Source organism: Amphiprion ocellaris, chromosome 10 (assembly GCF_022539595.1).
Source record: "Amphiprion ocellaris isolate individual 3 ecotype Okinawa chromosome 10, ASM2253959v1, whole genome shotgun sequence".
Classification (NCBI taxonomy): Eukaryota; Metazoa; Chordata; class Actinopteri; family Pomacentridae; genus Amphiprion; species Amphiprion ocellaris.
The window spans coordinates 12,626,595-12,639,326 of NC_072775.1; the positions used below are offsets into that span (position 1 = coordinate 12,626,595).

The 12,732-nt window shown below is 40.0% G+C and overlaps 1 protein-coding gene across 6 annotated transcripts in view; it reads left to right on the top strand.

Moving 5' to 3' along the window:
• pde4ca (phosphodiesterase 4C, cAMP-specific a) overlaps window positions 1-12,732 on the top strand; it is a 58,914-nt gene that overhangs the window by 17,226 nt on the left and 28,956 nt on the right. Inside the window, exon 1 of one of the 6 annotated variants that reach the window (XM_035946984.2) lies at window positions 9,206-9,909. The exons of 4 other annotated variants lie outside the window; for them this stretch is intronic. In XM_035946984.2, coding sequence (XP_035802877.1) covers window positions 9,758-9,909 — 152 coding nt within the window. In that variant the 5' untranslated portion in view covers window positions 9,206-9,757. Of the gene's footprint in view, window positions 1-9,205; window positions 10,073-12,732 lie in introns of those variants that run through there. One more of the 6 variants, XM_023267658.3, reaches the window with a different exon arrangement.

Here is a 12,732-nt window from a genome sequence, read left to right on the forward strand (position 1 = left end):
GTATAGACACACGTGAAGACACACTGCATATGAACACACACACACAGGAACCCAGAGGCCTTTGTGACTGTGTTCATTGTTAGGGGTAACTCACAAATTAAAGAAGCATCTGTAAAAAAAAAAATTAAATGTCATACGTCACAAAGAATAACCTTCTTTCTTGCACTAAGAGGGGAAAAAACATTAAGTAGCTGTGGTGAAAATGCACACTGTAGCAAACTTTTCTGAACTCTGGGCATAAGGCATGTGCCTCACGAGTGTCATCCAAACTCCTCCAGCCATGAGCCTGTTTGGATCATATGAGGAGATCAAAGCAGGAGATTTTAGACCACAGACAGAAATACGGAAATGCAGAAGGGAACAGAACAAGCCTCTATTCTCTTATTACCTGATTTGTACATTTAGCTTCCTGGCTTAAAACAAAAAAACAGGACTGAAGTGGAGCCACTGTTAGGAGCTTTAGATCAAAGTAAAGTTCAGATCCTGTTTTTCATTTTCAACACAAATAACAAATAGTGCTTTTTTTAACTTCCAGATGATGGAGAATATATCAGTAATGAATTGCTGTGACAGCAGTAGTAGTACTTAAATTAGTTAAGATGTTTACATTTTTTTGGAAAAACTATTTTTTCTACCCTCATGCAACACATGCGCACTCTGAGACAAAGCAGCCTCTGTCATCCAACTGCACCCACCACAATAGCGACAGCTCTTATCCTCACTTGTACTAACAGTACCAGGGCCCTATTCATCCCATCCTTCCCTCCCTGCACTCCTTGTAACCTTCTCAACAATTAACAACAGTTTTCATGGCATCTCTGGCAATGTGGTCACTTAAACAACACAGTGCCACTGCATTAAGTCGAACATAGCCGGAGATGAGAGCTCTCAGACGCTATCATGAGAAGATAGTTGCAGTGACGGTTTGAGAAGCTGGCATTTATCTGAAGGACACAATGGTGGGACTAGACACAGTGAGGTGAAAGCAAGAGAGACAGATGCAATTACGGACTGGCTGGGAAAAAGAGATAATCTAGACAAATTGGGGGGAAGGCCCCAGACGGGAGGGCGGTGAAGAAGTGATACGGGACACTCGGGTTGAGATAGTGCTGCTTTTAGTGCAGAGATAATGATTAGAAGTAGAGGGTTGGACTAAAAAACTGGAGGGGGGCGGCGGGGGAGGCTGGATGAAAAGATATTAAAGAGATATTTTGTGTACAAAAACACAAGAGAGGCAGGTGACTGAAAGAATACATTTTTTTTTTTAAAGTGTCAAGTGAGGTCCTGTGTCAGTGTCAATGTCAAAGGTCCCAATATAGCTGCCAGTCCCCCCCAACAAACACACACCCGGATTAGTCAATAGGGCCTGTGTGAGGCTGTGGCGGGCGGGCTGCTGTGTGCGTCACTGCTGTACTCCATTTTTTCAGCATGACTGATTTCCCCAATCGCCTCCAGAGCCTCATTGATTCCTGAGTGGCAGCCTGGGACTGCACTAACGCTGCTGAAATTCAAAACGAGCAGCTCTACTGTAATTTCCTATTCACAGTGTGAGAGGATGTAAAAGGTCTCTTTCCTTTAGGCAAAGATAGAGACTGTAGCAGGAATGAAAATAAGTCGAGAGAGTGTAAAATGCAAAGATAATTAAAGTTTTAAATGGTTGTTTTCCAGCAACTCTAGATCAGACTCTGGTTGTCAGCTCCACAGTAAAGTATTATCAGGATGAACATATTGTAACCACTAGAGGGAGAAACAGACTAAGTTATGCTCAGTTATTAGCGTTCAGTGACCTGCAGACCAAGCGGGAGTTGGATATTGGAAGTTATACAGTGTGACAGTTTGGTAGATTCTTTGTTTTAAGCAAATTTTTATTTAAACTACATGTTTTTATACATAATTATATATAGCTCAAAAATGGACAAATGAAAACATACACATGATAAACACGAACAAATATACAATTTGGCAACACAACAAACTCATGGCATCATCTAAACCCACATGAAGCGGTGAATTAAGCTTAAAGATAAATTAGAGAGCGGCAAGGGGTTATGAAACATGTTAAAATACACAATCCAGACACAAATATCATTATATCTCCACTTTCAATTCAAAGAAAAACATCTCCCCCAGCCTGTTAAATATGTAAAATCAAATTAAATTAAAGGAAGCAATAAGAGGAGCCCATAAATTCATAAAGGAACCTAGCTTCAAATGGAGTTTTGCTGTTATTTTTTCTTTAATCTCTCTCTCCATTGGTGGAGAGTGGGAGGTAGTGGACTGAGCCAAGACACCGTTATCATTTTCTTTGCCACCAGTAGTAGGATATGTTATAGATATGCCTTTTTTTAAATCCATCACTTCCTCTGAAATGGAGCCAGTTATCTAGAACAATGGCTCAAGTGGCAAATCTACACTAAAGATGGATCTAATTTCCACCTGAATCTCCTCCCAAAATCAGTTTGGTAGATTCTAATTCTAGTTTTAAGCTCATGGAAAGTAGTAATTTTCCCTAAATTATACTTTTGTTGTGGTGTGAATTCTCATGATATTATAAAGTGATGATTGAAATTAATCAAGATGTGAAATTCCACATTTATATTGTTGTATGTAACAGAAGTACGTTTTTCACCTTTTTTTTCTATCAAAGACACAGCAGCGTTTACATTCTAAACTCTTGTATTTCTATGTACCTATTCACCAGATATTCTTATTCCTTTTCACCTTGTTTTTATTCGCACCACTGCTGCTTCTGTATAATCTATATTTATGACATAATGAAGTGATATAATGTTGCACATCTGCTGTCTCTGCTTTTTCTGGATGTTATACCTTTTTCCTTATTCTATTTGCCATTTTTTTTTTTTACAGAGGGTGTAATATGTTATTCTATATTGTTGCTAAAATCACATGACATCAGTAATCCTGAGACTTGACAGTCTTTGTTGGAACTGCCACTTTCCCGGATTGTAATTTTTAAATGAATTTGGTCAAAGGTCAAGGTCACTGTCACCTTACAGAGCATGATTTGACTGTAACTCAGTTATGACAAAACTTCACATCATTGTCCAACAAGATAAAAGGATTATATCCAAAAAGTCAAAAGTCAACTTTCTTATGACGTCATAATATTCTGAAGATTTTTCTGTTCGTTATTCAATGTAACTCAGGAACAAGAAAGAGAGATTGTGGGCATATTTCACATTTGGTCAGAATTAGAGTTGATTGGTACCCAAATTGAAATTGTAATGATTTCTAGATTCTCTGTGTCGCTGAGTTAAAAGATGTGTGTGAGGCATCTGCATTTTAGAATTCACTTCTTTGCATCAATATCCATATTTGAAATTTTATCTGCTGTCACGGCTCCAACATATACATGGATTCTGACTCTGTTTTTTTTTGTATCCCTTAAACACTTTAAAGAGTTCACTATATTTTGAGTCTAAACAGACACAAATGGAAACGACTGGTTGGCGGAGGTGTATGACTACGGGGCTGTAATTCTAGTCTTTTCAGCTCCTAAAAAATGGGACGATTTGTGGGACATTAAAGTACTGCATGTACTACTAGTCTTGTTTACACCTCCTATTACATATACAGTACCCATGACATAAAACATGCACACATTTTTAGTTGGCCATATGGCAGTTGAGAGTGTATATTCAAAGTCTCTTTCATTTTGTCAGAGATGGGAATCGAGATGTGGCTGTGAGACTTTCCCATAAACACATCCCTGCCAAAGGAGTGGCCACCTGCTACTCGGTGGTGTGCACAGTCCTGCGTGTACCCGAATGTGCATTTTAATGTGTGTGTGTGCGAGACTGTGTGCGTGTGCATTTGCATGTGTGCCTACAGGTCTGTCATCCACCCAATCCCCAAATCAGACGAGCCCCAAACCTCTCCGTCATGCTAGCAGATGGCAGCCTAATGAATCATGAGACGACACACTAGCCTTTACTACGGTACATGGTGTAATATGACGTTGACATCACAGAGACGCCGAAAGTTAAATATAGGCTACTAGCAAGGGCCAAAAGCTGACACCTGGTGCTGCGTCTTTCTTACATACACAGTATTTTGGATGACATTTGCACCGTGAATAAATTAGTTGTATTCTGTTTGCGTTTCTCTTGCGCTGTGGTAATCTCCTTTCCTTTTTAGTAACAACTTCTGTGTTTTTTAGGTGGATTTAGAGATGTGTAACACACTGAAAGCTTATATTTTAAGAATTTCCCATGTAGATACTTTATACTGCTGCGTTGTGGTCATTGCTGGATGCAAAATGTGGCTGTCTAAGTGAAAAATGTATCTATTTTTTCAATTTTAAATGAAGCGGTTGGGAATAATCTTTACTGGAGATTGCTGCTATAAAACAAGGTCTAAAAGAAACTAGTGTAAAACTTCAGTGCTCCTTTAAGCATGGCAGCTGTTTTTAATATGTTGTGATGAGTGCTGAGAAGTGAGAGGGCATTTCTTAATTGCTTCTAAATCCTTTAGGGAACAGTGTGTCTTTAATTCATACCATACTTAAGTTGTTTTTAATCTGATTTAATTGAGTGACTTGATTTATGTGCTATTTCTTCTCATATAGCCTTTTACAAACACTGCTTTGTGAATAATGTAAAAAAGAACAAACATAGTTTTGGTGAAAATTCAGCATTTATTGACCCACGTGAAAGCATTTAATGTTTTTTGAGTATGTCATCCCCTCCTGCTATTACAATAATCAAATTTTTAGTGTTCTTTGGTACTTTCCTTCGAACCTAATTGGTTGTCAGAGGACACTATGACGGTGGAAATTAATCAGTATCAGCTAGCTTTACAAACAAACCACAAACAGACAGTATATTCGCTGACAGCCAACAACTCTGACACAGCGCTCCTTGATGACTTCAAAACAGCTCGTTATCCAGGAATGCTAACCATGCCTCCATGTAGCCAACACATGATGTCATGAGGCCCCTTCGCAAATAATGGACTATTAAACCCACAACTGAGGGGTCAGCCAGAATTTATGATGCCTCGCTGTTTTATGAGTCCTGGAGATTAGCTCGTCACATTGTTTTGGCCTCGCCGTCCAGCGCCTCAGTGCGCGCCTGTCTTGAGACGAGATGTGAAGATACTGAACAGAACCAAACATTTAATGTCTGTCTTTCTTCAAACATCCACTCTCTTCCACCACGGTGACGCAGATACATGGAGCACTGTGAAGTCTTCTGGTGTACTGCCAGCCACTGAGTGTGTGTGTATGTGTGTGTGTGCATGTCCACTCTGGATAACAAAGAATAATGCACTTGAACCATGTTGTTTAAGCACTTACAATTCTTCTAACTGCACATGAGAACAATTTTCCTGTCATGAAAACGTGTCAAAAGTGCCGACGGCTGTAAAGTTTAATTCATAACACTCCCTCAACTGGTTAGCATCAGGACACTGTTCAACACAATGGAGATTAATTCTTTCACAAGACCAAATACGTACAGTGTATATCACAAAGCATAAGCGTGAATCTGTGAACTAAACGAAGTGAAGGACTGCAACGTCAAGGCATTTAGTACATCAGGTTTGACTTGTAGCATGTCTTTATCCAGTTGTGATGATTGTGACTCTGTTCCCGCACAGCCATTCCTGCTAAACCCAAATGGCTACCATTTTATTTCACTGGAGTCGTGTGATTGGATTTATAAACTGTTGCTGTTCCTAATTCAGTCTCCAGAAAGCCATAATATTCAACAGTATTGTGCGTCTGTTCAGTTTGTGGTTTTGATTGGCCCTTTTTGTGTGCGCCTCTTCAGATTTCCTTAAATGGAAGTTTTTCTTGACCACCACAGAACAGAACCTTTGTTGTATAGTAAAGGATTATATTAAATACTTTGAGTGAGCAAACACCGCAGTTACAGTTTGTCTGTATTGCATGTCCCGACCAATATAAATATAAACTTGAAAAAAATAAAACCAAGCCAGGTGAAAAAAAATGAAACAGCTTTTTACATATGCAGTAATAAGATTTTTGTACCTATGTAATGGAGCAATGGTATTGTCATGCATTATAAAGTCAGTGGACTCTAGAAAGGGGCCTGGTTCATATTAACGATACCTACTGAGCCTCTATTGTATTACTACTCTTATGTTCTTGCTTTTCCTTTCCCATTCTCACCTATTGTCTCTCTGCCTAACATTTGTGAATTCCATGATGGTGAAGTGATGCGACTGATTGATTTGCCAATTTAATTGAACCATATCGTACAGCAGAATGTAGCTTGAAGTTTAAGTCCATTTATGGAAATGTGTTTTGTGTGGAACTAGCTGGAAGCAATAGAGCAATTGACCATTCGTCAAGCCCTGCTATGCCTGTCAAGCTTTCCATTCCTGCAGGTCACATAACAGTGAAACGGTGGCAGATTCTCTGTTCAAAATGTCAACATTTTAACATTGCAGATTCTTCACTTTAGAGAAGATGGATGATGATAGGCAAACCACATTTCTTATTTCGAGCCATCAATGGTAGATTTTGCTGAAATGCTAATCACTTGCTGGTGTTATCAGCTGTAGCTAGCAAGCAGGGTGGTAAAAATAGTGTTTGAGGTGCACTTTTTAGAACTCCTGTATGGTGCCCCTTATGAGCAAGTTATTGAAAGTCTCACATGTTCCCAATAAGTGTCTTTCAGTTTTCAGCTCAAAGCACCAGAAAGATGGTTGATTTTACCCTTGATTGTACAACCTCTTGTTTTATCCCTGTTCTAGATGGGCCGTTTAAACCAGCTGAGCTGCTGCTGTCCATGCCCCCTTCAGAAAAAAGACTCTCTCTGGGCCAGTGATTGACAGCGTTTAACAGAAAGTTGACTGCACAGTTGTTTCTCTTTGAGCGATCATTTGACACAGAAATATTAAATTCTCAGCACAGGCTTTATTTTTAAATCATTTGTATGGTGACTTTGGCAGACAATAGTCAAGCAGTGGAGAGCTGCGGCTTTCAAATGGTTCTGAAGTGATTGCTGGTTAGTATGTAGTTTTAATGGGCTGCATTTCAGTTACTATTTCATACTTATTTGGTTGTCTGACAACAGAAACAGAAAAGCATGTCCATGAGAACAGATTTATTGTGAATTCAAATGCATCAGTATACAGCGTATGTGAGCAAAGAGAGCAGCAGAGATGCAAAAAAGTGGCACTGGCAGAGTTTCCATTACACTAAAGCACAACAGACAATATAAAAACACATTAACCCATCCAGTCCTTGTTTATTGGTTTCAAATTGCTCTTAAAGTTTCCACCATTTCTGAATGTTCTTTAGCTTTACAGTTTCCACAGCGGTCTGACCTGTGAGCATACCATCTAAGCTATTGGTAGCATTAACCACATTAGTTACACAACCTGCTAACACTCAGGATTTTCCTGTGATGTGGTGACGTTGCCATCAAAAAAAAAAAAGACTACTTACTCTTCTGTTTCTCACATGCTGAGGGTGCATGAAGACTCTTGTGTTCACTCTTGCAGCCAACAGTAGAATATTTGCTGTGACTGTTGGTACCTTTGCTAACAAATTGCTGCTCAGTATAAATCTTAGCCACTTATGAAGACAGGAGGCTAGGCCGTTGTCAGAGGGCATGAGAAAAAAATAAAAATTACTCTAAATGGAACAGTAATCTTGAATTTCCCTCAGGATTAATGAAGTATCTATCTATCTATCTATCTATCTATCTATCTATCTATCTATCTATCTATCTATCTATCTGTCTGTCTGTCTGTCTGTCTGTCTGTCTGTCTGTCTGTCTGTCTGTCTGTCTGTCTGTCTGTCTGTCTGTCTGTCTGTCTGTCTGTCTGTCTGTCTATGTATGTATCTAATTTACAAAATGAACATCGTGATGAATTGAATTTAACTAGCGATGGAGACCATGAACTTATTAGGAAAATATTTACTGAGCTGTCAAATTGAGTGAAAAATAAGATGATTTTCTCATAGACTTCTATATAATTTGACTTCTTTTTGCAACCAGAGGAGTCGCCCCCTGCTGGCAGTTAGAAAGAATACAGGTTTAAGGCACTTACGCTTTGCTGTCACTTTTCAGAAGAAGTATAATTCACAGAAGATACCAACAACTGCTGCTTAAATTAGAGTAAATAAACACAGTGCTTAATTAAATTCTTACACTTTTTGCTTTTACTTTTTGCTATGGGAAAACTTGAAAGAAATAACACCACCTTGTGTACCCCTCTGACTGCAGTCTCATGTATCCTGCTGCAGCATGTGGAGAAATCTAGAGCTTCACAGGCCTGCCTGGTTGCTGTTCAAATTGTTACAAGGACTTGGTTATACCAAAGCACCCGCATTTATCGTCCAAGCCCTCCACCCCCAACTCAAAGGGGAATTTTCTCACACTTGACTCATTCTAATAAAATCTTACAAAACTCTTCCTCTTTAGTCTATAAATCTAAAGCGAGGCTTAATCTGGCTCTGGGAAAATACCCTGTAGATTTATGGCTCCTGTTTCATTTTGCTGATCTCTTGTCAAATATTTCCTGTTTAAGTTCTCTTCTGGAGCATACAGAAGGTCGACCAGCTTAGGTTTCATATTTGCTTTTCACATTTCTGGTCTTCAAAAATACACTGCCCCTGGCCATGGGTGACCTTGCATGCTCGTTTCTAAGCCTGCGTGTGAGTACATAATGTATGCAAGTACATGTGTGTGTGTTTCATTGTGTGAGTGAGTGTGTGTGTGTACATGTTCTTCATTCTCAGCAAGCTGTGTCCCAAGAGCTACTTACTGTAATACCTTATCATACTCATCCTGACATCAATCTCCTTACCTAACACAGATGAGACCTACCTGCCACACATGCACATGAATGTACGCCCCATCTGGAAAGGATAATAGTGCTGGGCCCAAAGCTAGAGCGCTATCCTGCGATTGTGTCAGTGTTCGATGTGTGTTTTTCTGTGTGTGTGTGTGTGTGTGAGAGAGAGAGAGAGAGAGCGAAGGGGTTAAAATGGCTTAAACATTTAGGGAAGGCAGAAACCATGCTGGCTCTGATCCCTCCCCCTTTCTCAGCTCTGACCTCACTCTGAAACTTGTTCCCCTTTGTGTGTAAAGTGCACACACATGAACACACACAGACACTTGCTCGGTCACATGCCTACACACACGCCTGCTCACTGACGCACGCACACAGACAGCTTGTACAGATCCGTGCACACTGTGTGTAGACAAAAAGAAGCAAAAAAATATTACACGCACACATGCTGAGCATTAAGGCTACTGTGACAGACTGGAGCAGAAGAGCAAGTTTGCCCCGGGGGAAGGAAAGGTCTCTGCTCTGTGATTAAAGGTGTAGCAGCCAGAGGGTATAGGAGGAAGCAGAGAGAGAAACAGGAGAGAGAGAGAGAGAGAGAGAGAGAGAGAGAGAGAGAGAGAGAGAGAGCAGACAGACAGAAAGGGAGAGGGGGAAGAGGGCAAGAGTGTTGCGCCACATTTAGACCCAGAGCAAAGACAAGATGGGGGACCGATTAATGGAGCTCTGCTGAGAGTGATGAAAAGCTTTTTTCTACAGCCTGCCAGGCAGACAGACAGGCAGCTGGGAGAGTGCAGCTCTGAGGATTTCAGGTGCATGGGACGGAATACGCTCCAAATTTATGAATGTCATCCACGAGAAATCTGATTTTCACCAGTACACAGTAGCAGCAGATTGCATCGTCCCGGTCATCCCGGCTCTGCTCTGGAGCCACTGGTCCTAGAGCTGCTGTCCACTCCTGCCAGAGGTAATGACAACTCCTGGGAAGCCGTGGAGAGCCGCCGGACAGCCCTACAGAGCGAGACAGACGAGGAAGCGGGCCGGACTTTACCGGGATGAAAGTGGCCACAAGCTGAGGAGAACCAAGAGAGGGAGAACAGCGGAGCCACCGAGAAGAGGAGGGTGAGGACGAGTTAAAGAGAGTAGGCTAAAGAAAGATGAGTGTGCCGACGAACTGTGGGTTCTGTTACTCTGTGGAGCGGAGTATCACTGTGCGGAGTGGGAACATATGGGGATCACCGTGTGCTGTCAACAGGCCTATTGACATCATACAGAAACACAGGCGGTAATTAAGAGCTATCTCATTTACTCTCACTCAGTCCTCTTGTCTTCCCTTTTTGTTTCATGTCTCCTTTCATCTCTCTAACACACAATCAGTGCATGTGTCATTGCACAGATTACAGAGTGCGCTATGTGAAGCTAGATGCAAGGTTCTGATGGTTAAAAAGGGCTTTTACTGAGATCCAAATTCATTTTCTTTTTAGACAGTTGATTTACCTTCAATTACCTAAAAGACAGACTCACTCATAAACCGCTGGTGGCTATTTTTTCTATTCTATTAGTTGTAACAGAAAAATGGACATCCCACTGTATGCCACGTCTTCTATAACTATAAATATCTAAAATCTTCAAACTGCATACTTTTATTTATCAGCTGCAATATTTAAGAAAACATTCTTTTATCCTTATCAGTTATTTTGGTCGACATCAGCATTTCTAAAAATATATGTTTATCATATTTCCTCTTGACTACTTATGTAGTCTCCTGTTTTGTCAGACTAGGCACGACTGAAGAGTTTTTTTTCTTATGTTATACCAAACACACTAAATATCTTTTCATTCTTGCAGCTGTCGATAACATGTGGGCAAAGAGGGTAGATTTTGGACCGTTTTAATATTGTATTCTCTTTGGTTAACATTTAGGTAACTTTCTTTTTAGCCTTAAATACATCAGAAAGGAAACTTCATCAATTTAGCAGCCGCACAAACTCACAAGTTGAAATGCAATACATATAAAAAACAACTTTTTGGCTAAACCAACTTTTTAAAAAAATGCATTATGTAGGTCACAAAATGAGGTGACAAACTATACAGACATCTAACTGTATTTTAAATGTGTATCAGAGATAGTAATGCATGTGATGGAGTGTCTGCAGTTGTATTTAATGAACTAGCTGCAGAACTCTTTTAAAGGTAAGAGAAATACTGTCAAAGTTAATCAAAGATGCTGCACATTTATGGTATTAATTTAGAACAACTTTTCAAAAGTTTTTAATTTCACTGATGAATTCATGAAATACTAGCCATTTTAACCTGGATTATATGTAGGGGTTAAATTAATTTTGTGATTTTCGGCGCTCTAATGGCAAGCCAGTCTGTCACATCTTAACAACTTTATTTCTTTTTCTCGACAGTCGTGACGTCTAAAATAGTTGTTCATATATACAAGAGAAACAAATCATGTGTGTCATTTTAGTGCTGCCTTCATATTCTGTGCATCAGTACATGAGAAATCCGGTTTGTTCACTGCATAATACATAGGGGTTTTCCTCATCTCATTAAAGTATATCTGCCTGACATGTCGCTTTATTGCTACTGTCCTTTACACAAATATTCTCACAGGAAAAGTCCACTATAAGTTTTGCAGCTCCACACATAATCCTCAGGGCCATCAGGGAGGCTTGGATGGAGGACTCTGAGATAAAGTCATGTTTACATTACGGCCCTCTGTCTTCTCTGTTTTTCAGGCAGGATCTTTGTTTATCAGATGTAATGCAGAACATTTGTGAGCGCTTAGGATTTGAGCAGTTGTTCTTGCAATTTAATTTCTCTCAAGACCCCTGCCAAGAAACGTAGTTGACTTTTGCTCTTAAACAAGCAAGAACTCCTCCATAGCCGATTTTTAATTGGTAATGCAAAACTACAGACATGAAGAACCATTACTCTTCGAGCTACTGCTGAGATTACTTCCACCTGGGGATCTAAAAAGCAGTCCAGAATTTGCCTGCTTGCTTAATGGCAGCTTTATGACCAGTGGTCTTTGTTGAGGAAGATCAGGAAGTGGACTCATAGACTGCGACACAGCGAGCGGGAATCTTTGACTGACCCGAGTTATCGATCTTTGAGGCTATGCCATTGATACTGATGGAAGAACTCACTCTCCTTGGAGTCTCCACCACCATTTTATTCTCTAGCGGAAGAGTGACAAGGAGTGCAAGGAGAGTAGAGACACATGAGATTATCAGTGCCCATTTTGAGAATCTATTAATATCACATATTGAACAAGGAGACACCCTTAGGAAGCATATGTATTTTTTTTTAAGTACAAGCCTTTGTTTTTTGCTCTTCATCTTTACCTTCAAGCTTTTCCGTTTTTCTCCTTGTCCGAGGAATCTGTCAGTCCATGTAAAGTAGAGCATAGTTTTGGTATTAAAGATATATTCAGAGAACCTGTGTAGGCACTCAGACATGTCAGTCAGACCTCCTTTTGTATAAAAAATATATTCATGCATGAATGCATCCTCACGTAGGCATGAGATAAGCTGGCAAGCTGAGCCTGCATAGGAGGAGGAAGGATATAAATCTGCAGCTTTTGACATCAGACTCCAAACTTAGAGTGTCTCGCGTGACTTCAGTACCAATTATCTCAGTTAAAGGCAGAAGACAGATAAAAGTAGGCCTTTTATTTAGATAGATATGTGCTGAGGTTTTGCATGTTTTTACATGTCTACGGCTACAAGTGTTGACGTGTTGAATACATCTTCTCTTTATGCGTATTCTGAGTGAGTGGTGACAGTTTGTTTTTCAGTGTGGTGGTTACTGGTTTCAACTTTTCTCCGTAAAGGCAACACCTGCTTTTCCTAAGAGAGGACAGATGTAAATTCCCTCCAAATTCCTTGTACAGGAGTAGCTTCTTTCCTTTGATGTGTTAGGCTGCATTTATTT